The sequence below is a fragment of the Ischnura elegans genome, chromosome 2 (genome assembly GCF_921293095.1).
Source record: "Ischnura elegans chromosome 2, ioIscEleg1.1, whole genome shotgun sequence".
In the NCBI taxonomy this organism is placed as follows: Eukaryota; Metazoa; Arthropoda; class Insecta; order Odonata; family Coenagrionidae; genus Ischnura; species Ischnura elegans.
The window spans coordinates 73562841-73588622 of NC_060247.1; the positions used below are offsets into that span (position 1 = coordinate 73562841).

At 39.5% G+C, this 25782-nt stretch overlaps 1 protein-coding gene across 1 annotated transcript in view; it reads right to left on the minus strand.

Moving 5' to 3' along the window:
- The window catches only part of LOC124153967 (lysyl oxidase homolog 4), a 264123-nt gene extending 241616 nt beyond the window's left edge, over nt 1-22507 (minus strand). The window contains exon 1 of the mRNA XM_046527401.1: nt 21695-22507. Within this exon, the coding sequence (XP_046383357.1) occupies nt 21695-22142 (448 nt within the window). The 5' untranslated portion in view covers nt 22143-22507. The remainder of the gene's footprint in view (nt 1-21694) is intronic.
- Between the last annotated feature and the right edge of the window lie 3275 nt (nt 22508-25782).

The window sequence follows — 25782 nt, forward strand, 5'->3', positions numbered from 1 at the left end:
TACCAGATTGATCCAACATAAAATTCTGTCACATCCCGTGTTCCATCCTCGCCAATCAGTATTAAAAATTACTCTTATGCAAACAAATCGATATTCAACTAAATGACCAAAATCTCCTCTGTAAGCCTACCCTCTGTAACCCTCCACCCTACCGTTCCCTTGCATTAATCTCACCCATCCTCCGCCCCGTACCATTACGTACGTATTAAAAAAAAGCGAAAAAACAAACAAAGAAATTACACTGTGCGCACACAAACTCCTCACACCCGAATCAATGAGATTATCGCGGGAAAAAATAATTGGGTCGATGTTTGCATTGACGGCGCGAGTAAACAGGGGAAAGACTGCGTGTCAAGAGGTCGAGGGAGGCGATAGATCGTGTCGAAAGGCTTTGACATCGTCGAGAACGCGTCGTCGTTAAGTCGTCGTGGAAAAAAAATGTGTATATCGTTAATGATCTTCCTTTCCTCTCATTTGGAGAGAGAACGCCCCGCGTACTACTTCCACTACTACTAGCACCACCGACGCCGACGCTGTTGGAGAAGAGGAAAAGTCTGGAAAGGGCCTGGATGAACGACGCGCGACGCTGTTCCGTCAGAGCTTTAAGGGAGAGTGGAATGGGGAAACAGGGCTCACTTAAAGGCGACCTCTCATCTCTGGCGCCCCAGAGCGTTTGCGAGTATGAAAATACGCATGGAATGGACACGGCGCGAGATTTTTTCGTTACGATAGTTGATGTATTTTGTAGCTCACGCTGTGAATCAACCCGTATCTATATTGGTTAGGACTGATGAGGTTAGAGCTCATCCCGGACTGATCCATATGCGTATGAATCCACATATTTAGGTATAAATTTACAACTAAATTTACATCTTTTGTGAATGTGAAATTACGCATGGAATAGATTTATTCCCGAGACTTTTTCTTCAAGATAGTTGATGTTTTTTTGTTTTATTATATTTCCAGATTCTTTTATCTATCTTGTAATTTCCTTTCGGGAAATGCTGCGTTGAAAACATTTTTCACTCAACGTTTCACTCCTCTTACTGGGAGCGTTTTCAAGAGAATGAGAGGAACGTTCTCGTCTCGATCTTATATGGATAGCTAACTGTTGAAAGGCATCATGACCAAGTTGGACCACTTTGAACGGTTGGACGAAAATATCTAGGTAACTCTCTCAAAACATTTTAATTACTTTATTAGTATATATACAATTTCCAAATGCTAAGTCATGTAGAATAAAAATATTTAAAAAATTATATATATGTTCATATAGGTGTACTAGGTTTTATTTTTCTCTCCTGTAAAGTTATCAAAATTGGACATGATGCCTTTTTGCAGTTAGCGGTTCATATAGGAGATAATTTTATCCCATTGCTCACCCGATTTGAATTTCCCACGGAAGGGACGATAGATACTGGGCATTATATTAGGCCGAGAACCCTTTCCATACCCGGCTCAGGTTATGGCCATCCTCCCTATTGAAATTAATTTACTTTTTCTCTATTTCGACGGCTTCGCGTATGAGACGTGGGTGGTAATTTTCCATCTTCAGCAACACCCGTGAATGTTTAACCATATTTAAACGAAAAATCTTTTCATCGCAGCATTTTCCGAAAGGAACTTACAAGATAGTTGATGTTTTTTGCCGCTCAAGGAGTGATTCAACCCTTATGTATATCTATATTGGTTGGGACTGGTGAGGATAGAGATCGCCACCGACTGATCCAAAGTCGTGTGAATCCACGCATTTCGGTATAAAACCACTGCTTGCCATAAATAATCAGAGAGGATAATAGCACTTACATGTCTAGTTTTAAGTATACCGGGACTAGCCACGGTGATAACTTTTACAGGAGTCAATCGCAAAGCAAAATTTGTTCGAAAAATCCACAGGGGAAAAAAATATTCCCCTTGACCAGGATTCGAACCCTGATATTTTGGACACCCTGATTCCCGGTCGAGTGCTTTAGCCACTATTGTACTGAGTAAGGTATCGAGTACCGAGTAAGTACTTTCAATTTTAGTAAGGTACCTAGGCGTCATTCCTCCCTGTGGATATTTGTGGACACGATCGGACAAATGATACAAATATCTACAGGTTTCGACGCCTCGGTAGCTTAACTGGTTAAAACACTCGAACGGAAATTGGGGGATCAGGATTCGAATCCTGCTCAAGAAGAATGATTTTTCTAAGTGAATTTTTCGCACATTCATGCCTTCCTAAAACTTGTGAAACTTTGGCTATTTTGCAAAAAATGGTTATAGGGGATATTTCAGAACAACATTTTCAAACCATAGTAATTTTTTATTCTTATTAATTTTATATCAATTCTATAGTATTTTTTACTATTCCTTTACTTTCTATTATTTATTTATCTGATATTTATCTTGAATACAATTTTGTTAGTCAATAATATACACACTATTACGATTGTTTTCTGAAGGTGATCACATCAAGAAGCAAAAACCTCTTGGTAATGTAAAGCTCTTCAATTGGCTTTGTATCTGTGATAGTTTAAATTTTTAATGAGCAATCAATACTTTATAATATTATTGCTGAGGCCAGTTCCTTTCCCTGGGCCATCTTGCAAAATGAGGATTTTTGACGGGTTGGTGTGGTGGCTAGAGTGTTGGCTTCCCACCCGGCGGGCTCGGGTTCAAATCCCGGCAGTGGCAGAGAATTTTCGAAGACTGCCCGATCCCTGCTTGAGTGTTGTGTGGAGGACATTTCAAGCGCAACACTCCGTCCGTCGGATGGGACGTTAAGCCGTGGTCCCCTTCGCGCCTTTCGTTAAGAGCAGGCTAATGCCGACGCCGGGTTTCTCTCCACCCTTCCATCCATACCCTACCCTCATGGCGCAAATGACCTCAGCTATCGGTCGCCTCCTCCAAATACCATACCATACCAAGATTTTTGAGTGTGGGGTCCAAAGTCAACCACTAAAGGGCTAAAGGCTAAATTGCTTATAAATAGTATAGTATAAGGATGCTTTGATAATTTCCTAATGAGTTTCTACTGACCATTAATGAGTACCCAGAGTCAATGGCTTGGGTTCATGGAATAATTTTAGCTGAATTTGATACACTCTACCCAACGTATATACTGTAAGGACAAGGCCAATGGAAAAATTCCCGTGGAATTCCCGCCTCGCGATGATACCGCCTGTCCACTCCCACAAATTTTCGGACGAGCAGAGTCGCGACCTTTCCCTCCCTTTCCCCCTCCCGTAGCGTAATTACGGCACGCTCCCGGAACAAGACGGAGTGGAGAAAAAGGGTCGCCCCCTGGCGGTCCAATGGCAAACAAGCCTTGATGATCCGCGCGCCCCGCGTGGGAATTAATTTGGAGACGCTATGAGGCGAGAGATTTTGCGAGGGTCCGGTTTCCGTGGCACGCACCAATCTGCACGCCCATTTCGCCCGGCTGGTGTTTTGGCATTAGCGGACTTACGGGAACCTCCAGCGCCCAAAGTATATTTTGCTTCAGACACGGATATTACAAAAGAGGATCATCAAGTCGGCCTCTAAATGTGTTGTCACCCACCGCGCATTGAAATGGGTTTGTAAAAGTCGCCACTCGCGTCGCTGACGGACAAATTGATCCGAGTTTCACGGGGAAATAAGGTATGTATTGGGGTCTTAATCAAAAATTAATCATGTTAATGTGATTTATCAAATTCTTAACTCTTCAATGCTATTATTCGCAAGGACAAACATTATAATGCTAAATATTGGAAAAAAAAAGTCTGATTTAAACAATCGTCGAAGGACAAGTGGAAGGCAAGAACGGAAAAGGAAGACCTCGAACAAAATACATGAAACAAGTTAAGAAGGATGTGAAAGAGAAGAATACGTAGGTGTGAAAAGATTAGCTGATAGGAGAACCGAGTGGAGAGCTGCGTCAAACCAATCCTAGGATTTTTGATGATGATTGGAAAAAAGTGGATTGCACTCATCAACGAACCGTGAACATTTTTGAAAGCCGATTAAAATATGGCCGAATTGGCCAACAGAAATCAGCCTACTTTGGGATGGAATTCGGCCTCCTCTTTGCAGCCCCATTTGGCGCTGACTTAATTTGCCAATATGGTCGACGCATCGAGGAGCAGTAGCGTAAGTGGTAATATGCTTTTGGGTGGGGTTGAAAATTGACATGCCTGGAAATACTTTTTACATCATTTTGACACTTAATATTAGGGTTTCACTCGGAACTCCGCGTGAAATCATCACAACAGGGAAAACATTAGTATACTATAAAATATCTCTGTTCCATCATAATCTGCAGCTTTGTGGGAGGATTTATCCCTCTAATCCCTCCCATAGTTGTGCCACTGTCGAGGATAGTGTTGTGGTGATAATATTGGTTTAATAAAAAGAATTGTCGAGCCTCTCTGAAAAATATAGTGAATGATGTCAAGGAAGATTTTTATTGGTTTTCGATTTGTATTTCAATTCTTAGGGACAACGATTAATAGCAGCAAATATAGAGGAAAAACAGATATAAGCAGCCAAAATATCCACTCCTTGCCCACAGCGATGACTCAAAGGGTTCCCTAATGGCCATAAATGCGTAACTCGGTTGAAAAAAGACAATTCTCTGCGTGGTAGAAAAGAAAAAGTGAAATACGCTGACTACCTTAAACGCCATAAACCTGCAAACCACAGTCATAGTAAATGATTAATTGTAACGATTAAAAGCAACTAAAAGAAGTATACCTACATAAATATGAATGCATAATACAATATGTTACCTTCGGGTTTTTGATAGCTTATTACCAACAAAATTACAAGAGAAATCATGAAATGCCCTACGAAGCCAATTATTTGTTAACGCATTTTCCTAAGGTATTTGCTTGTTATCCTCGGAGCTCTACTTCCGAATTTGGCCGATTATAATAGTTGGCGTCTCACTTTTCTGGATTATAGGATAGAGCATTGAACTGAACTCTACTATCGGTTTCCTAAGGTTAAAATAAACAGCCTCGCGTAATTTGGTTGGAATCTTTGCAATTCAACAGAATGAAAAGTACTTGTCGATTCCCACACTTATTTATTCCACCCGACCCGACCAACTGACCTCAAAATAGCACTATATACCGAAACCTGGGTCGGGGTGAATAGATAAGTGTGTAAATATGCAAGTACTTTTCATTATGTTGGACTGCCTAAATAAATTCCTCGGTAAATACATGACTGTTCAAACAGGTTTTAACGTCGGAGCCATCTGAAAATTTCTCGTAACATTTCAATATTTATCATTGGAAATGTTAATTTCAACGGTGAATACTGATAAATCACCAAATCAGTAGTAATAGCAAACGAGCTAATCGTTATCATTGTTATCGTTTTGGTATTCACCGATGTATCAATGCCGTTGTTTTATGTGGTATGTGGAGAGACATAAAAGGAACGATGTGATTTATGTGTGAATTCCATATTTATTCGCCGGGTTTGGGTTTTATTTTTTTGTCAAATCTCTTCTCCACTCTCCTTCATCATCGTACGCGATTTTTTGCCGCAGCAAAACCGCTTGACGATATGCATAATTCAACACTGAAGCCATTTCGTCGGTGACCGCTACACAGCGAGATAAAATACTGCCGCCTGCTCCCCGCTATGTATTATTTTTTTTTTAACTCGCGAGCGATGGAAGCAATGAAGCGCGATTAACTTGTTCCTTGCGGATCGACGAGCAAGGTCGAAAGGTCTCCAATAAATTTCATAAGAGCAGTCGTCGTGTCTTTATTGTTTTTTCTTCATCCTTCTCCAGTGAAAAAGCACCTTTGTGTAGGAAAGTAGTGATTCACTATCACTTTCTGAGACATTGAGAGAGCATCGCTTTAGAGTGCATGTTAATAAGGGGTGGAATTAATGTGACATTAAAGATGTGTTTTCTGATTGAGCACTAAGTTAGGGAATGCTGATGTTGTATAGTACTGTGACACACATTCCCTTCGCTTTCGTGTTGCGTCGCGTTGTTCTGACTGTTAATTAAATATTTTTCTTTAACTCACATTGCTTTAACCCGTCAATAAATGTAACCCCCTTTGCATGGGCGAACCCAAGATCAAAAATAGGGGGGGCAAGCCGTGGGATAGGTTGGGGGCAAGCCGTGGGTACGCTGGGTACGCCCATGGTCATTAGGTCGATTGAACTTATTTCACAGCTTTTAAATAACAAATATTCGCATGTGTCGTAGCTTAAAGTTCTGTTTTTCAGTTCTCGTTTCAATTTCTCTGCATAATTTCGGTAACATTGTACTTTCTCAAAGCACTTACCAATGTGTTCTCCGCATTTAGATTCTCCGAAAAAAGTTTCCAGGAAAAAGTAGTTAATTTGGCGAATGAGTATCAATCGATAGGCATCTTAAACAATGAAACTACATCCATTTGGTTGCAAAGTTTTATACACCGTGACTGTGTACAAAGTCACTTGTTCTGTGCAGTGCTTTGATATCCGTATGATTTGGCAGCGTAAAAGCACAGTTATATAATTTATTGCGGAAGACTAAGCTCTCAAACTTCATCCGGGATCTTATATACGACATTTATTTGGGCTTCGATTATAGATACGCGGATATTTATTTATGACGATTCGGAATGTTAGAAGCTGAAATTATGACTTGCGATTGAGCTCTTTTTATTTTTTACACCTCATTTCAAAGGCAGACGCAATGCCATATAATAGTTTAGAATCGCCCATCAAAACTTCACCTCTTTGAGCTCCCTTAGTTTATTTTTTTCATGATCGGCATCTTGATGTAGTTTATTACGGCCATCAACCGTTTCACTTCTTTTACTGTAGGAATAAAAATATATTTACCTAATTCGGGGGATCAGATCCAAATAAATAGTCTGTTATATCTATCCGGCTTAAAATTCGCGAGTTGCGTAATGGTCTGTCAATTTTAAGGAGCATCAATGTTGCTTCCCATTTTCTGAGGAAATGAACTATCGCGGAAGTTATGGAGTAATTCATCCGCCGCTTCGTCACCTTGACCTTATATTTAGTAATCCCCCTTTTATTGAGCCCAAATACATAAAAGGTATTATGCACTACATTTCCAGGTCCGACAGGAGCGATAAATTAAGAGTGATGTTTTGCCGAACGGATATATATGCGAATTCGATTTTCCCCCGAACCATAAATGATTTCAATAAATGCTAGTCGAAATTTCCTTAGAGCACTTCCTTTTTATTTGTAAACGGGGATTGCGGGGTATTATGCAGATGTAGATAAAAAAGTGCTCGAATGTCGTTCTACTGTTTCAGCCTGAATTGAAACAAAATGGGTGGATCTGTATGAAATACAGACAAACGCAAAGCATCGCCAAATTTCAGACTAAAAATAGAATTTGTTCTCAAAATGAAGAATTATTTAGATCACAATTAGAAATTCGTTGGAATCTATTTTCATTTTTTTCCTACAGAAAACACTTCTGCATATCTCCCCATTGATTCAAGCTAATGATAAGTAACGTTTATCTTACCGAGGTCATTATCAGTGCCCAATGTTCAAGCAAGGAGCAATAGAAGCGATAAATTACGAGTGATATGAATCCTGTTCCAGATTCCAACACGTTTTTTTTCAATTTCCCATTCTTGATATATTTTATTTTTTTGGCCATTTATTTTTCGATGTTATAGGAGAGTGGCACGGCTATATCAACCATGCAACAAGTTCTTTTCTTATTGCCAACCAGCATGTATTATTATATTCTACTTTCTGAACTTTCTCAGCAGGTTTGTACGAAGTGGAAATATTCGCCTATTCTAAATGTAGATTAGGATTTGGTTCGGATGTTAAGGAAAAGATTGCACCCGTTCCTACATTATCCGATCTAACCCTACCCAGGCATCTCCTCACAATGTGGCAAGTCCGTAGCAAAACATATTTTTGCCCAAGGTTATAATAAATATAATTATTTTTTCCCACACAATGTTTGCTAGTTTTAGGGGAGGTACGGGTTACACCAAGCACACGCGCCGTTTTATTCTGACATTGAGTTAGAATATTATCTGACTATTCGTCATGTATTTAAAGTTGCTGCTTTTTTCATGATAATGAACAAGTTTTTCGGTTATCCGATATTTTTGAGGCCTTGATGCATTGAGTTAGGCACTACACCTGTGACAGAGATAATAATTGGTGTGATATGTAATTTCTCTAATTTCCATAATATCTTAATCTCCTCCTTAATTTCTTTAAGTTCTTCATATTTTTCCATTTTGGTGTTTTAGGTATTCGCGATGTTGTTTTTATTGCTATTGTCATTTTATTTTTTCATTTTTGTCATAATAATTATCGTTTTTTTGAGCTAATTTTTACGTCGGCGACTGAAAAGGAAAAGCAATTTTTTTCGGGCGTTTCTTTCCTGTTTCCGTCCACCGTGTGCTGTGCCATTTCTCCGTTTCTAACGGGCAGCGGGGAAAAGATCCTGGCCATCGATCTGACCGCACGCGGGCCATGCGTGCGTGCCGCTTTGAATCCACTATGGGAGGCCACTAATGGATCACCTCTACCCTTGCAAGCCAAATGGATCACGGATCCCTCCCCCCCCCCTTCCCCCATCCCCATGCCCCGGGGCAAGGAGAGAGGGACTAATGGCCAACGGACACACCCTGCTCTCTCTCCCACACAAACCATTCCATGTTCCTCCGGGCGGAATAGGGCCGAGGGCTAAATGCTAACATTGCACACACGGGTTGTGATTCTTGTTGCCTCGGATGACGTATCCACGAATACGATATTATGAGGATATAATGATTACGAAATGTTACGATTATAATAATTACGATATTCAGTCAAACCTTGATAATTGAGAGTTTGAAGGAACCGGCATTGATTTCTCGCTTGTAGAGGTTTATCACTTACCCAGTTTTTCACTTACAAAGGTTCTAGAATGACCTTTCTCACTAACAGAGGTACAAATAATTATTATATTGTATTATTAATCTAATGTTTGAATTTCAAAATTGTATTATTTGAGATATCCTAGGTGTTTTCTTAGGCATGCTCTCTGAATTAACATGTACGGCTGTATAATGAATTAGAATTCTTTCCTATTTTATTTATTTTTTGTTTTGTTTAGCTTGTCATCATTGTATGATTAATTCATTGTTTATATTGAGCTTATCACTATTACTAAACTAATTTTTGAATTTCAAACTCATATAAATATGAAGAATTGTACTTCATTATTTCATGGGCTTAGAGTAGCCCACGATAATACACGTTATTATTGTTATTATAACAGTCTTCTTCCTAAAATTTTCTTCAGTTTTCAGTGAGTTGTTTTAGTGTAAAGAGCACGGGTACTCACCAAGGTAACTCTTTACTGTTATATTGCGTTGAGAAATTTTCTTGTGGTATGGCAGGTTGAAATTATTACAGCCTTTTGCAATTTGGTGAATGTACTTGGATGAAGGATGAGTATTTTGAAACTATTTTGCTTATGTTTTGCGATGGTACCGGTAGCAGAGATGACAATTAGAGCTATAAAAACCTGTTCCATGTCCCGTATTCTTTTTATTTCTATTGCCAAGTCTTGGTACTTATTTATTTTTCCGGTTATTGTCTTTTCGATGCTATGCGAAAGTGGTACAGCAATATCAACAATGTAACAAGTTCTATATTTCATGTAAATCAACGTTTTATCTGTCTATTATTGACTATAGTTTTATATGTTTGGATCGTCAAATCCTGGTAAAGTTTAAATGAACTCTTTTCAAGCACTGTTTCGGGGTGGTATTCATAGTATAGGGTCATGGTATCAATTACATTGTGTTGGTAGGCCAGTTTTTGGTGCGTAATTTTTGAAACTTGATTATGTCTGTGTATACGAATTAATCCTTGTATGCCCGCTATTTCGGTTTTTGTCCAGTTAATCACTCCAAATATATATTATTACTATTATTATTATTATATTATGAGGGAGTAAGGGGTGGAGAGTGCAGTGAATCCAAAGTTGTATACTTATTATGTATAAAACTATGCATAAATTTTAAGGTATTTACAATGTTTATTTGAAGAAATAAGTTGGTGTTATTAGAGACTCTCTTGTGGTATTATTAAAATGTTTTTGATCACATTGCTCTGATCAAAAATAGATTGTTACCATTTTGAAACGACTCTACAACCTCATGTTTCAATTAACTGAATTAGAAGATGCAGCAATGTTAATTTTTTAAATTTTCTTCGAAAAAATATCGGTCTTTCTCTCTTAACTTCCGTTGAAGTGTGTTTGGAATTGATAGAGTCATGAAGAGCTATAAAAACCTATTCCATATCCCAAAGCCTTTTTATTTCTATTGCCAATTCTCAGTATTTATTTATTTTTCCGGTTATTGTCTTTTCGATGTTATGCGAAAGTGGTAGAGCAATATCAGCTATATAACAAGTTCTATATTTCATGTCAATCAACGTTTTATCTGGTCTAACATTGACTAGTTCAAGTCAACGTAAAATAAAATGTATAAAAATCTAAAGTTTGAGAGTGGCATAGGTTTCCCGTCATTCCGTATTGAGTCGGACAGCGTGCATTCTAGGGTGTTGCTCACTTTTTATTTTGTCTCGGATTTTTTTATTTCTACCTCTTAAAATATGTTATGAGGTGCAGAATGGATATCCTAAACATTTTAGCTTGATTGTTTAACATTTAGAGGTCGCTAAATGAGCATAAATGCAATAACATTTAATTGTCCTTATTTTTTGAAATAACATAATTTTTCAGGGGTGACGCACAATTTACAGCTCTTTAGGGCCAAAATTTGCTCCATTTTAACGTCCGCTCAAAATTTTTCCAGGAATACAATACTTTTCCACGAGCTTCAGCTGCGCGTCACACCCCTGACGGCGAGCTGGTCGCTCGTAGGCCGCATTCACGGTCAAGTGATAGGTCCTGCGCCCCTCACTGCCGTACACCCCCATCGCGCCTTCCCTAACGAGAGTCAGCGGAAGAAGGGAGGAGTTACTTAAAAACTTGCATTGTTTTACATCGTTATAAATTCAGGAGACTGTTTCGTTGCGATTAACGAGATTAGATGGAACCATTAAGAATGATTTTTAGAATTAGTTTTTAGTTTAAAAAATAAGCAACACCCTGGTGCACTCACTTCCTCGCCTGAAGTGGGCCAAAAAATCTCTCATTTATTCCTAGAGTCTCACTTATGGAGGCTTTCATGGGTAAAAATGACGGAACCTGGCAACGAGTCTCATTATTAGAGATTTCTCACTTATGCAGTTATCGCTTATCGAGGTTTGACTATATTACGATTATAATAATTACAATGGAGGGTTCTCCAGTCAGCATTTTCATGTGTTGTCTAACACCGCGCATTCTAATAGGTTTACAAAAGTTGTCGTTGACGGGAAATGCGATCCGAATTTTACGGAGAAATTAGGTTAGAAAAGTTCGGGTGGAAAAGCGAAGTTTATATCAGCGATGACATAATATCGAATCCATAACTTTTTTACAGTTGTTCCTCCTGATTGTAAATATAGTGTAGACAATTGCAGGTCTCGTTGGCGACGGGGTAGAGTACTTAAATGCCACGCAAGAAGTCGCTTGTTCGAGTCCCGCCAAGTTAGGTTGCGCCTATCCAGAGCATTGATGTTCGTGAATGTTTGGTTAAAAACGCCAATTTAAAATGTTGCTTTTTTCGGTAGTGCAGGAATAAATAATTGCTGGGAATATTTAGATCGCTGTTCACTCATTGTCGCGCAGCAGACATTTTTGAAAACCGATTAAAACGCGACCTAAATGTCGACAAAAATCAACCTTAAACGGGACGTAATGGGGCATTTTTCTATGAAGTCCCCTTTGACGAATCGTTCCCCACCGGCAGGGCTTTTTCCATGACATATAAATATGACATTTGAAACCACGTCGTTATCTTTAAATATTCTAGTTAAATAAAGAAGGCACGGAAAAGGAAGAACTATAACCAAATATATGGAACAAGTAAAGAAGGAACTGAAAGAGGATAAATACGTAGGTGTGAAAAAATTAACTGAGAGGAGAATTCAGTGGAGAGCTACGTCAAACCAATCTTAGGTTACTTTACCAATGATGATGATGATATAAATTAGACCCTCATCAACATTTACTAGTATCTAAAATGTGAAAACTTTACGTAGGAGAGAAAGCTGGAGAGAAGATTTCATATTTGAGGGAAAGGTAATACTTTCCCAGATCAAACTCAGCATGGGATGAAAACTTCAAAATGATAACGTATTTTGATCTCAAGTTACTACATTCTTACGATTTATTACAAGTACAAGTGAGGTCAGAAAATCGAGAAGACAGAGGATTACGGCCCCGTGTCAGCATTTACCTCAACACTTTGTATGAAGTAAATTTTCATAGGTTTGATAGATGAAAATTTTTACGCCCACTACCACCGGTAGCAAAACGCTCGAAAAGTAATGATAAAACTTTGGTTTCCTGTATTTTCTTTCAAATACTGAGCATTACTGTATTTGTAGTTGAAATCTGAAGAGTACTACATCTGAACACATATATTGATTTCTGTAGTATTTCCGAGGAAGCGTAATTGAAAAAATGAAAATATGCGTTCTAATACCTATTCTATGCTGTAACCTAATTATGTCAATGGGGTAGTTCACCAGAATTTTTTGCTACTTAACAATTAATATTGATGAAACTTCTCGTTTATTTTTGCTAGTTTTTTCGTCACTTACCGTTTGCATTATCAGTGGAAAAATGTCTTTGTTCTCAAGACATCCACAAAAATGGATGAAGTATACATATTTTTTTTGTTTAATGATATATTTTATTATTGTTTGGCTATTTTCCACGTAACTTGCTGCTGCGACCCAGTATACCCAATGTTTTATTGCAAAACTTCCTCCGCATAATTTTCTTTCGGTAAAACTTTCCCACAGTATCATGTCTCATGTACAGGAGAGTACCTGAGTCAAGCAGAATTTTTAAAAGAATTTATGGCTTCCGCCGAAATTCTGCATCCCTTCCTTCGTATTACATTCATGAACTACATCGCAATTTATGGCTTGAGCACACAGTATCAGAGCTTTTAATCGTCCATCCAGAACTCCGTGGGTTCCGCGTCCTTGTCCATATGTCGCCTGCAGAATGCACGATCCTGTGTGACATAAACCATATGACCTCATCCGCCGGGGTCTATTGCGAAATTACTAGAAACAGGGGCGCCTGGAATGTATCCAACTTGTATTAAGGTCAGTGTCAGGTCTCAGAGGGACATAAATTCACTCCCACTGAGCGAAAATGAGTTGGAAACATCCTTAAAAACTTCCTCCAAAAAACCCAGCGGTCTGGTTGGCTTGCGTTCTGTTATCCACTCAATCAAATGAGCAAGTCCCTTGCGGAACGGGGATTATTACATTGACCATAGAAGGCAAATAAAATTCTTATTATTAAAATAAAACATTGAAATATTTCCACTGAGTTTTACTATTACACAACGCGTTTCGTCGATATAAACAACATTATCGTGTGCCCAACATCATACAAGATACAAATAAAATTCATTTATCGAGTGGTTTAAATTTTGAAGACCGACTAGCCCTTTAATAAATACATTATACAACTCTCCGACAATTCTTAAACGTGTCACTCATAAAATTACAGAAGTGCAAATGGAAAAAATACACTACTTATCGGCGCGTAGCCATGTGGGTGGAGCGGCAGCTGATAGAAAGGTCCCGGGATCAAATTTAGGTTGAAGCACCGGGAAATTTCAAACAAAATCTTTCATCGGAAGTGCGTGGTGATCCAGGGGATGGCCCCCATTAATTTGTGAAATTCTTACGTATACGGCTTGTCAGCTACGGGGTGAGTTCTAACTGGTGCCCTATGGAATGCCTCCATACCAAGCATTTGTAAAATCCGCACGTATGAGACTCATTGGCTGCGGAATGAGTTATAGCCTTACCTAACAAAACCCGCCTTTTCGTTGAAGTACTGATTTCGTGTATTTTCAGGATGCAGCTATCTCAAAGACACCTTTGGTATAAAAACAGACGTTGAATCCAATGCCTGAACACAGAATGGGCCTTATGAAGAAGTAATAGGAGCCTTAAAAACCTCAGCACAAAACGAGTTTATGTCTAGCTCAGGGACCAAAGATATTTTCATGGCGTATTTTATTGGCATTATAAGTACATGTGGGGCACATCTACGAATTGGCCAGACTAAGATACTTTCGGAACTTGTCAAGATATTTTATATGATTACACTTACTGCTAGTGCACTTGACATTTGTGAAAACTTTTTCTCAATTTTACCTTAATTATTACAGAATGGTCTTTTTCTGTCATTCAGTAAATGCTCCGTTAATACTGTACCTACAGTGATAAACGAAGTATAATTTTAAACGTTAAATCACCGTCTTTTGACAAAAAATTCAATTTCAATCTCAAATGTCACTATTTACGCGTTAATTTGACTTAAAATTTTCGATTACACCATGTCAATTATTCGCTTGAGGCATATTGACTCCACACTTTTTTTTTATTCTATCTTCCAAAAAAGGTTTAAAATCCCGCTAAATCCATAAATAAACCAAGGAAACGTAACATAAGTGCGCAAAAATGTTAAAAATAAAATTTAAGAAGAATAAAGAATGTTCTCTGGAAGAGACGTCGTATGAAAGGAACTTAAAAGATTACGGTAATCATGAAAAAAATAAAATATAGTTAACCCGTGCGGAAATTTTGTTACCTAGTTGTATCTTAATTTCAATTTATAAGAATTTCTTAATTTTTATCCTGTAACACGAAATTTATTTATAACTTCTGTGTGAAGGACGCCTAAAATTCTTTTTCAGGTAGGGTGTTGCCGAGCCGTGGATTAGAAGTTGAATGTGTGTCCTAGGAATCGCACAAAATTTCTTCCTGCTTGAAAGTGACCCAGTGTTCTGGGTTTTAAGTTATTTATGGCCAAAATAAGAGGAGAAGTGACACAATGATCAAATCTGGCATTACGCATACCTTTTGATTTTATTGCCGCTAAAATTTCAACTAAGCATCATAGTCCTTAGAGAGGAAGAGAGAGTAATTGATCTATAGAGTATTCAACAGAATATCGTATACAGCTAATCAGCTTGCTATTTGCATCCTCTACTTCTCCGCAATATTTTTAATGCACGGATGTGGAATAATCTTTGTTTTCTCCGATAGCAAATTTCATTTATAGGTTTCATGAACTCAGGTGTGACTTATATTCTGAGTAAACCAAGTTATTAAGCTTTAAAAAAATTCAGTTGCTGTATATATCAACTTGCAACTGAATGATGTATTTTAGCATTAATTATAAAAAAATTAGTGCTTCTTTAGTTTCATTACAGTTTTTCGTACGAAAATTATTCCGTTGAAAGCGAAAGAAATTAACGAGCTGGAAACATTTAGAGAAATTGACTTTTTTGCCTTAACTATTATCAAGTTCAGCTTTATGATTTACAATTTAACAAATGAAGTTTTGCATCCCTCTCGCAGCTTAACATATAGTAGGACATTTTTTTCAGCGACCTTTCGGCAATTAACAAATGTTTGAAAAGAGTGCATCATGTAAACATAGAATCCCAAACGTGAATTCCCCGTGTAAAATTTGTTACGCCAGTCAGTGGCGCAGCGAGGGGGGACCCCCACAGAGCTCAGAGAAATTTTTTAGTTTCATAATTTTTTTACTTAATTGGATTGATATTACTAATATAACAGTTTAAGTATTAATAAAATATCTCTCTGAAAGCCGTAAAACTCACCATTTTGAACCATTTATCTTAAACTTCCGCAATTTATTAATCTCGCACCTACCGCTTATCCTGGTGGGTATTCCATACCCCCACACACCCCGGTATTAGTTACACCTTAACCCCCCCCCCCCCCCCCAGCCTTAATTTCTAGCTGCGCCCCTGACGCCAGTCCTTGCATTTTGGATATTAACATCTGGCGACGGTCTCGCACCAACTCGGTTGGGTCGTTGGGCAGCGCGCCCATGGGTGGTGTATATCATCATGGTCTCTTTCCCCTTAACGAGTGTGCATGTTGCGCAGAAATATTGAAGTTTATGAAACATAAAAATCTCGAGTCATGAGCTAAAATTCACCAGTTGGGGTTAAATGACGATAACCAGTACTATTTCAGACGGTTTCTTGATCGAAGGATTATTTCCGGGTTGGACTAAAAACTTCACAAAAGACACGACCCGTTTCAACATTGTTAACTAACGCCAGTTTTGGATGAATCAACTCGGAGTTCTCTATTTCAAATATTTTTTATGTTTACTTTGAATTTTTTCCGATGAATGATGATAATATTTTTGGACAAACTGATTTTTTAAAGGACCGTCGATTTTTTTCGATTAATCGATCTTTTGTTTCAAAGTCGATTTTTTTCGTTTAGATTAAAAATCGATCGCTCGAAAAATCGATTTCGAGCGATATTTTCTAGCACTAGGTGTGGACATAAGAGAAGAGTGAAGGACAGGCTTGAAAATGATAGAACTACGAAACGCTTCGCGTCTTTATTCAAGTTTTTAAGTGCAGCCTAGAAAATATCTTTCATCTATTATAGAACGGTTCCGTCACATCTCACCGAAAACAACCGGTTTCATTCGGAGCGAATCTTTACGATATTTAAGCTTCAATAAGGCCATCATAGCTTTTGCGTCACCTTTTTTAAGTTACTCTTGGTATAAGGAATTACGACATGCGCAGGAATCCCTCTATCACCATATTTCCATATTGTACGTGGTAATGTCGGGTGAATGGATTTAATTAGTGATTAGATTCTTTGACCTGGGTAAATACCCAAGGTTTTATAGAAAAAGAGCCTTAATACTTAGCAGTATGCTTTGAATACAGCGATGCATTGATCACCAAGTGAAATGAAGGCCTTTCTGCCGATAATTTTTTTGAGTATGTACGTTCGTGAGTAAGATTTCGTCACCAAATTTTCCAAAATTAATTATTGCATGTAATTGCAATCAATTACATTAGGCTCATTTTCATCAATGGAATAAGTAGATTAAAATGTTAATTGCCGGACCTTGGGAGAGGAATGAAAAAGACATGTAATTGAATAGCTTCACTTAATATATAAATAGTAACGGGTAGAAAATAGTACTGGACGTATTAAATATTTTTTTAAATCTTCAACTAAGTTTATCACGTTCATTTTTCACTCCGATTGCAATTTGGTTGAGTGGTAGGTACTGACCTCATTATTTCAAGGGGATGGAAGTGAATGCCTTACATTTTTAAAAATTCACTCCTCAATCTATTGTTTTATCATGCTCACAGATGTTGCCTATCATTTATTGATAGCCATTAGGAAGAGGAAGATATCAGATAAATCTCTTGGTACATCACCTTTAAGGGTGGGCTGCCTGACATTGGTGACGCGATACTGGTGGCATGCTGTTGTCGGCGGTCAAGGAAACGCGGCTACTTTAAGTTTGGGATGGGAAAGCGAAAGTTAGGGAAATGGCCAATCAATTGGTTGATGTTATGCGACAAAAAGACGCTGCCAACGAATGGGGTAAGTGAAGGGGGGAACTCCGTAAGAAGGTCGAAGTCATAGAAAAGTCATAAACGAGTTATCGTCGGCATACTTGAGTGTGACTAAGGATGCCATCACTTACATTTATTGGAATACCATAAACTGGATTATTTTAGTGGACAATAAAATTACAGTTTGCTGAGAGTTCGATGGAAAGATAAAAGTTTTCAAGCGAAAAAGTTAGCCCATCTTGACATCCATCCAAAATGCGGGCTCTTGCGTAAAAGAACCTTCTGAAAATCATCTAAAATTTTCAATTGCCAAAGCTTTTTTCATGGTGAAAGAAAACAAATGTTAAAAGGACTATGAGTTGGAATAGCTAACGTATGAAGTAATCAGGTAAGTATTCGTCCACGAATGTTGTAGGGCTTTATCTAAGTAAGGATGCTAATGAAACTGGATGGAAAGGATTAGCTGGACTGTTATGTTCTAACGGGTTTAGACATGTGGATAGTATACCGAGTGTGGTGTTTCACTTGATATGGTGAAATAATATCTGTCGCTCCGTTAAATCTTGCATCGGATGGATATTAGGAGGTGCAGTCGGCGGAAAAAAATTCACAAATTTTAATGTAGCTTAAAATTTTCTGCTCTGATTACATGTTAAAAGTTCATTCTTATAGCATTATTAGGTACACTAATTTAAAACCCGTGATAGAAAAATGAAATAGGCTGCTAAAAGTTTTTGCTCTTATTAAAGTGAAGACTTTCATTAACCATCCAATTACAAATTGCCCAAAAATTAGGTCATTAGCAGATCGCTCACTTGAGACATCCTTAAGGCTCTGAAGGATGAAAAGTTATAGTATGTGAAAATATCTGAAAAGTGGAGGCAAATGGATCTACATCTGTATCTACATACTACCCTGCGAGCCACCTGAAAGAAGTGTGACAGGGACACAAACCATTTACACATAAAAAGGAAATGCTCCAACGAAATTACGACTAGCATTTGTTTAAGGGATTTTTAAAAAAACATGGTCGAATCAGCGGAATACTTCAAATAAGCTTCTCTTCTCAGAATTGCCTGCTGAGACGGAGTGAGCTCTACTACGGGGGCGAGCACACATGCAAAATCTACGCTAATCTGATACCGAACACTTCAAAAAGGATACAATTTTAAGGAGCTTTTAAAAAATTCGCTTTTCTACACAGTAAAAATTATGCTTTTCAAACCACCCGTAGAAATATCACACCCTTTTCCGGTTACACTTCGATTCTCCGCTTCTGTTTTCACAATTTTATACAATTTTCGTAAAATGCGTGCGGTGACTTTTCATCAAACTTTTTAACCCCCTCATTTTTACCCTTGGTAGATCCCTTTGTTGCTGAACATTTTTTTTAATGATCAATCACTGATAATTCACCAATTTGTCTCTTTGTACATTTTATCGGAACATATCGCAATTCTTCTAAACCCAGGCCACTCACAATTATATGATATTCAAACGATTATCGTCTCACTAAACATTACATTAGATTTTGGCGTATATAAATGTCATCATTTGAGCACATTTTGTGGTAGAGATTTAGAGATGAGTCATTGAGAACATTTTGCGGTAGAGATTTAGAGAAGACTGATAAGTTTTTGGAAGTTCTGAGACTCGGGAGGGAATTGAACACGGTGTAACAAAATAGAGCGTGAAAGAAAATGGGTATGATTATAAAAAGTTATAGTGGTAGAAGGTTTGTCTTTTCTGACGAAGTTAACCATATCTTGCGGACGCCAACGTACTACGGAAGAGCAGATCATATAAATAAAATAAGAGAGATAGATTGCAGAACAGACAGATTCCGAATGTCATTTTTTCCACGATCAATAAGAGATTATAACGGCAGCAATAGAACTCGTAAATAAATTGCATGACTTGTAGTGTAGGCTACTAACCTATGTAAAACTTAATGCATGTTTCTGAATTTCTATTCTATATTCTATTTCTAACAGCATACAGTAGTATAGTTTGTTATTATACGGGACGTTTTTTGGACGGTGTGGTGTGCATGTGGGAGTCCAAATGCATGCTGCATGCTGGTGATTGATCACCCCCTGCCAAACACCCTAGAGGTGGCTCGCAGGGTATTAAGTAGATGTAGATGTAGATGAAGGTACAATGGGCTAACTAAGTGAGAGGTGGTGGCAAGCAATTTAATCTTATTGGACGGTAGTTGGGAGCAGAAACAACCCTAAATCCGACCTATCAATTGATGATTTGGTCATTTCCACTAGTGAATCGTACTTCTACAAGGTTTTCCACGAGATAGCCACCTTCAGGTAGGCTGCCACAAAATGAGGGATTATTTCAATTTAATATAAGTTTTCCTTTTCGAAATTTTGGATTTTTGAGTGGTCCCGATAGTTTTTTCTTCTTCAAGAACCAATGGTGACATCGATAAAATCAAATCGACAATGAAACGTTCTTTTATGGGGATATCTACTATATTATTGCTCCAACTCCTCACTTCATATGTACCCGAAGGGCTGTTGATTATCAAGAAAATAATGGGTTATTTGAGTTGATTTTTGGCTGGGTCGTACGATTGTTTTATAATCATTGTCACCAAAAAGCCAACATCCCTTAAATGAATTACGTCCTTCGCAAGGCCTAATCAAGCATATTTATGAATTGCATCAAATTACGTTCGCATTATGATCCGATATAAACTGAAAAAAATATACGAAACTCAAATAGCGGATGATTAACTGTCATAAATTCTTGGAGTGCCTCAACCCGAATATGTATTGTGTGGGTTAGGGCAGGGCTCACCCCAGTCCAAGCTACAAGCGGGAGAATTTCATACATTCAGGTTAGGGGAGCAAGTTCCTTAACCTTGGGCCATCTACAACAGTGAGAGTCGTAATAACGATTTAGTTGCTGCGGACCTTGTTAGAGCTGATGGAAATTTTCTTCCGCGCTGGAATGCGGTTACTATGGGAGCGATTTGTTTCCCCGTAGGGTTCCGTATTTATCATCTACGATGATAAATACTCGTTTTCCACATTCATTGATTCAATCCGAAGGCAGATTTGAATAGATGAGGATAGAGCTCACCCCGAACCAATTTATAGGCATGTGGAGGTCACTCTAGATAGGGGAATTAGGTCCATTTTAATTCGGCATCATCACCTTTATGGGGTTATAGAAGGTATCTTGGGATTTAAACTCGGTATACTTGGTAAAAAAAAGCCCCATACCCAATAGGCTGAATATTGATGGAAAAATAAAAACTCTTATTGTATAATCCATACTAGCACTTCATGCACGAGCATTAATTCGGCAATAGTTGGTCATTATCACCTTTTTAGTTTATCTCAAATATCACTGGTAACTTTCCACGGAAAAATCCCATCTACTCTAACAAACCATCTCGAATAGGTACTACTGCAATGTCATTCACTCTCTGAATGAATGCTTTGAATATGTAAGGGTAAACCTCAACCCTGTCCAAGCTACAGGCGGGAAAATTCCACACATACGAGGTGTCTAGCGCAGGGAACGCTTCTTGATAGTGATTGAGCATTGTCGAAACCATGGTCGGGAATAAAGATTTTTTAAATCCAATACCACCGAAAACAACACACATTGGACTTTTACAATGGAGTTTGTTCAACAAGATAACAATCACCAATGCACGAACAACCGTCCCCTAGATAGGGGCTACCAAGTAGGGACTCGAACCCGCGACCTATTGTTTGTCAGGCGAGGACTTTGCCCCGCCGCCACCGAATCCAGCATTTAGTGCGGAATGAAGAGAGTGTATTTTCATATCCCAGTTTGTGGTCCCAGAAAGTGAAGACGATAGGAATGCTAAAAAATGCTGTAGTAACTATCCACGCTATTTTATTTGCTCCACCGGTTTTAAAGTTTTCTCGTCATTATCAATAGATAACTGTAGTAGTAATTTTACACACTATTTTATTTGCTGGAGTATCAAAAGATAGCTCTTGGTAATGACGAGTATACGTTGAAACTGGTTGAGCAAATACAATAGAGTAGAAAATTACTACAGTTTTTTGTATCACTACTACCAATGGATTTTCACCAAGTGAAGTCGTCAACAATCGATCTGAAAGATGATAGCCTTAAGTCGTGTACACGTTTATCTTTATGAGAATGAAAATGTTCTCATTTACCTTCGTGGTCTCCGGATCCCTCCACAAGCTTGATGGCTCCCTCGTGCTTCTTGGGCCTCCGCAGGTACTTGCGAACCAAATGGGCCCTCTCCTCCCGACTCCCCGCCGTAATATTCCGGTGCCTCTCGTGCTCCTCCACCAGGCGCCCGTGGTTGAAGTGGTGGTGCAGAGCGCCGGCGTGGATCGGGTGCTGCGGATGCTGCTGGTATTGTTGAGAGTAGTAGTTGTTGCCGGGTGGCCTGGTCCCCTGGCCCTCAGCCCCGGAGGCCGTCCAGAGGAAGACGAAAACGGGTGCCCAGAGAGTGAGGGCCCAGAGTAGGGAGCTCCTGGGAGACCCCCGCGGCAGGACCCACGCGAAGCCACCCCGGAGCGGGCAGCCAACCTCATCTTCGCCGGGCTTCGCTTCGCCGTCCGCCGGGTGATTCCTCGCGTCCGTCCCCATGTCCATCGCTACTTCCCACTGTTTTCTTCGAGCGGTCTCGTGGGCGGGTTATTTGCCGGGGGAAACAAGACCGAAGTCGTCCGCTTTGGATGGGGCTGGAACCTGCGGCACCCTCGTTGGGGTAAGGGGAAGGTCTGGAATGGGAGGGTCCTAGTCCTATTTCTCCCCTCAAGCGTGCTGGCCCTCCAGGAGGCTCTGTCTATTGCGGAGTGTGAGGAAGGCTTCTGGATTGCCCGCGAGCTAGGGTGTGAGGGGGTTCCGCGATAAGAGGAAGGAAGACTGGGATGGGAAGAGTATGTGTGATATATATTCGGAGGAGGCTTCGCTGAGATGATGTATACACGCCACGGAGCCAGGCCGCGTTTTTTTCTCTCTCTCCCAAGAGAGTGAGGGATGGATGTCCGTGGGCGGAGGCGACGGCCCAGAGTCATACAGTGGATGTGTTTCGCGAGGCCGTGGTTCGAGCGCGGAGGATGGCGACGATGTTTGTGTCCTTCATGTGGCATCGAGCTTTGGTGTGTGTCCCGCATGTGGATGGGCGGTGGTCGGGGTCGCGTGGGGAGCGGAGATGAGGCAGGGGGATGGGGGAGGAGGGGCTCAAGTGGTGGGAGGGGATGGAGTGGGATGGGCGGTGAGGCTGCAGTCCAGCGGGCGGCCGCGATGGTTATTAGCCAGCCGCTGGCCGAGGGTCAGAGGTGTGGGAAGAGAGTGGGGAGCAGGGCGGAGGGTATGGGGGGAACTATGCTATGCAATGGGAGGGGGGACTGATGGGCAAAGATGATGTCTTTCCTAGGCCCGATTCTTATTTCCACCATTCTTCTCTCTGTATCAATACCCATCATCGTCATTGGTCCAAAGATTGGTTTAACGCAGCTCTCGTCCAAATTCTCCTATCGTCTAATCTTTTAAAACCTTCCTAATTATTCTACTTTACATGCTTCATCACCTGCTCCATACAAGGCAATTGGGCTGGAAGCCGCTAGAGACTACGAGGCTGCACGCTAGTCTTAGATTGCTTGAGTAATTGAGAATAGATGTATTGGAGTGACAAAGAGAATATCATATTAGAGCCCCATTTTATTTCTATGTCCGACAGAAATGATAAATTGATAGAGATATTTTTCCGAACGGATAGATAGGGGAATTCGTTTTTCCCCGGACCATTAACGACTTAAATAATTGCTAGGCGTAATTTCGTTAGAGCATTTACTTTTCATATGCAATCTAGTGTCCTAACACCTCCGGCCACAAGCCTTTTCAGGCGGCTTGCGGGGTAGTTGGTGGAGATTTTTGGTGATTGCCGGTCCCTGCATGAATGCTTGTGGTTGGCACTTGAAGTATAGCACACCCGCGCTTCAACCGTGAAATCTTTCGCTCCTCTCGTTAAGAGCAGGTTAATGTCAAAACTATTCTCCATTTCCAAAAGAGCAGGTTATTGCCAGCACATTTCTCTCCACTCTTCCCTTTCTACCCTTCCCTTCAGATAAAATGACCTAAAGTATCGGTCTTCTTTCTCCTCTCAGCATGGAGAGACACACTTATGAATAATAATAAAGCAGGATTGTTGTTCCAAAAGTTATCACTGAAGGTGAATCAAGGCAGAGCCAAATGCTAATGTTATCAATAGGTCCATCTTCTCATTTCCACTATCATTTCCTCTGAATCGAGACTCATAACAACGAATATGGATACTGGATTCTTGCCGGAGAGAGGTAGTGCTTGTAGTACCTAATCCTCCACCTCACCCTTCCACCCCACAAAGACTGAAGTCATGACTCGTAACAGGCATCTAGCCACCGTTCCTTAATCCGGTAACGCCTGAATTAAAAAGTTTTTTGGATTTTTGTGCTGATCATGTACTGAAATGTCAATGAAATTCCGAGTCATAAGGTGCAAAATTTATTCTTTTACCACTAATAGTTACGCCTAGCGGTACTATGTGGTACCACCAAAATTTTTTGCGTCATAACACCCCAAATATTAGGCTCGCATTAAATAACCATACTTTATACGAGATATACATGTTATAACAATCATAATTTCATAATGAACCTTTGTATTAACAGTAAATAAGGCGTAAGTAAAGAAAAACGAAATGCTTGGTCTAAAAATTCCGTTTTTTTGGGCTAGTTGATAATTCACAAATTTCAAACGGCTTTAAATGCGTTAATTACGGCTTTAAAATAGCAAATTTATCGGATAAATGTTATTAAAAATATTTTTATCAATTTAAAACTCTCAAAAACCCTAATAAATAACGATACATGACGAAAAAGTTACGTTTAGCGCTGCACTACCAGCCGGTACCATTTGGTACCGCTAGGCGTTAACGGGTTAAGTTAGGCGACTTCCTTAAGTCGGCGACCAGATAAACGTAAATTTAACCTCGCACAAAGTAGCGAAAAAACTCTCCAGATTAAAAAGACGCCATGGGTAGTTTACGTGGTGCGAATTCGGGAAATCGGGACTTGAATCCAGGTTTGGGCAAATTATTTTTTCTCCTTGGAATTTTCTGACTGATAGGCCTAATTTTGGATGGGAGGGTAAGAATTTTCACACGTAGTGAGGGAAACGAAACAGAGAGATGACGTTTCCGTTGGTCCATCTTCCTATTTCCTCCATCAATAATACCCTCTGTGTGGAGACCCCAGGTATCGCGTTGATTTGGTGGATGTAGTGTTGGTTTCCCACCTTGAACGCCCGGGCTCAAATCCTGGGGGTGGCAGACATTCATCAGATATTCCCCGATCCCTGCTCGAGTGTTTTGAGAAGGGCACTTCGAGTACAGCACTCCGTCCGTCGAATGGGACGTTAAGTGGTCGTCCTTTTGGGACATTTCGTAGAGAGCAAGGGGGCGACATACCCATAAGGATAATGCGTATAGGTTTTGATACATCAGTGCCATCTATGCCAGTGGTCCAATGCTGCCGCGAAGTTTGAATGCACATCTCGGCGCGTGTTTCAATTTTTTTACGCGTCACGATAGAGCGTGCTATTCAGGCCTAATAATGATACTGCAATTACGAGAAACTTAAAAGCAGTGAATGTAGGAAAATCTTCCTGAAGAACTTCCCCAGGTTACTAAAGCAGTAACCATAATAAAAGATTAATGTACAAAGTCAACTGGTGATCTGGTGGTTGGTAAGAATAATGATCTCGGAAACTTACTTCAGTGGACATTAGTATTTATTGATACAATAACTGGCAAAAGAAATACAACAATAACAATTTCAATATGACATACTAGAGATGAAATCTGAGGAAGTTAACCATTCTACAAGCACATGAGATGCACAAGCAACAAATATCAATGACAACATGAGATGAGCAGCCTTTGCGTAATAGGAGAAAGATTCCATTACTAAAGTAAACACTCCACACTCCACAGACAAAGAGGGTTACCCAATTTTCCTTGAGGTAGATGTATCTTGCAATAGCTCTGGTACAGGGAAAATAATGCTAATCCTGAAACCATAGACAATAACAATACTTCACTAGAAATAAGCATGCAAGTTTGGATAACATTTCATGGAAGATAATTATTTAATTATGAAAGGAGGACATTATTTCGTAGGAAGTTGTTCATGATGAGTACCTGTTAAGATATACAACATATCTTGGCAGAGGAGTCTTAAAATGAAAGGTT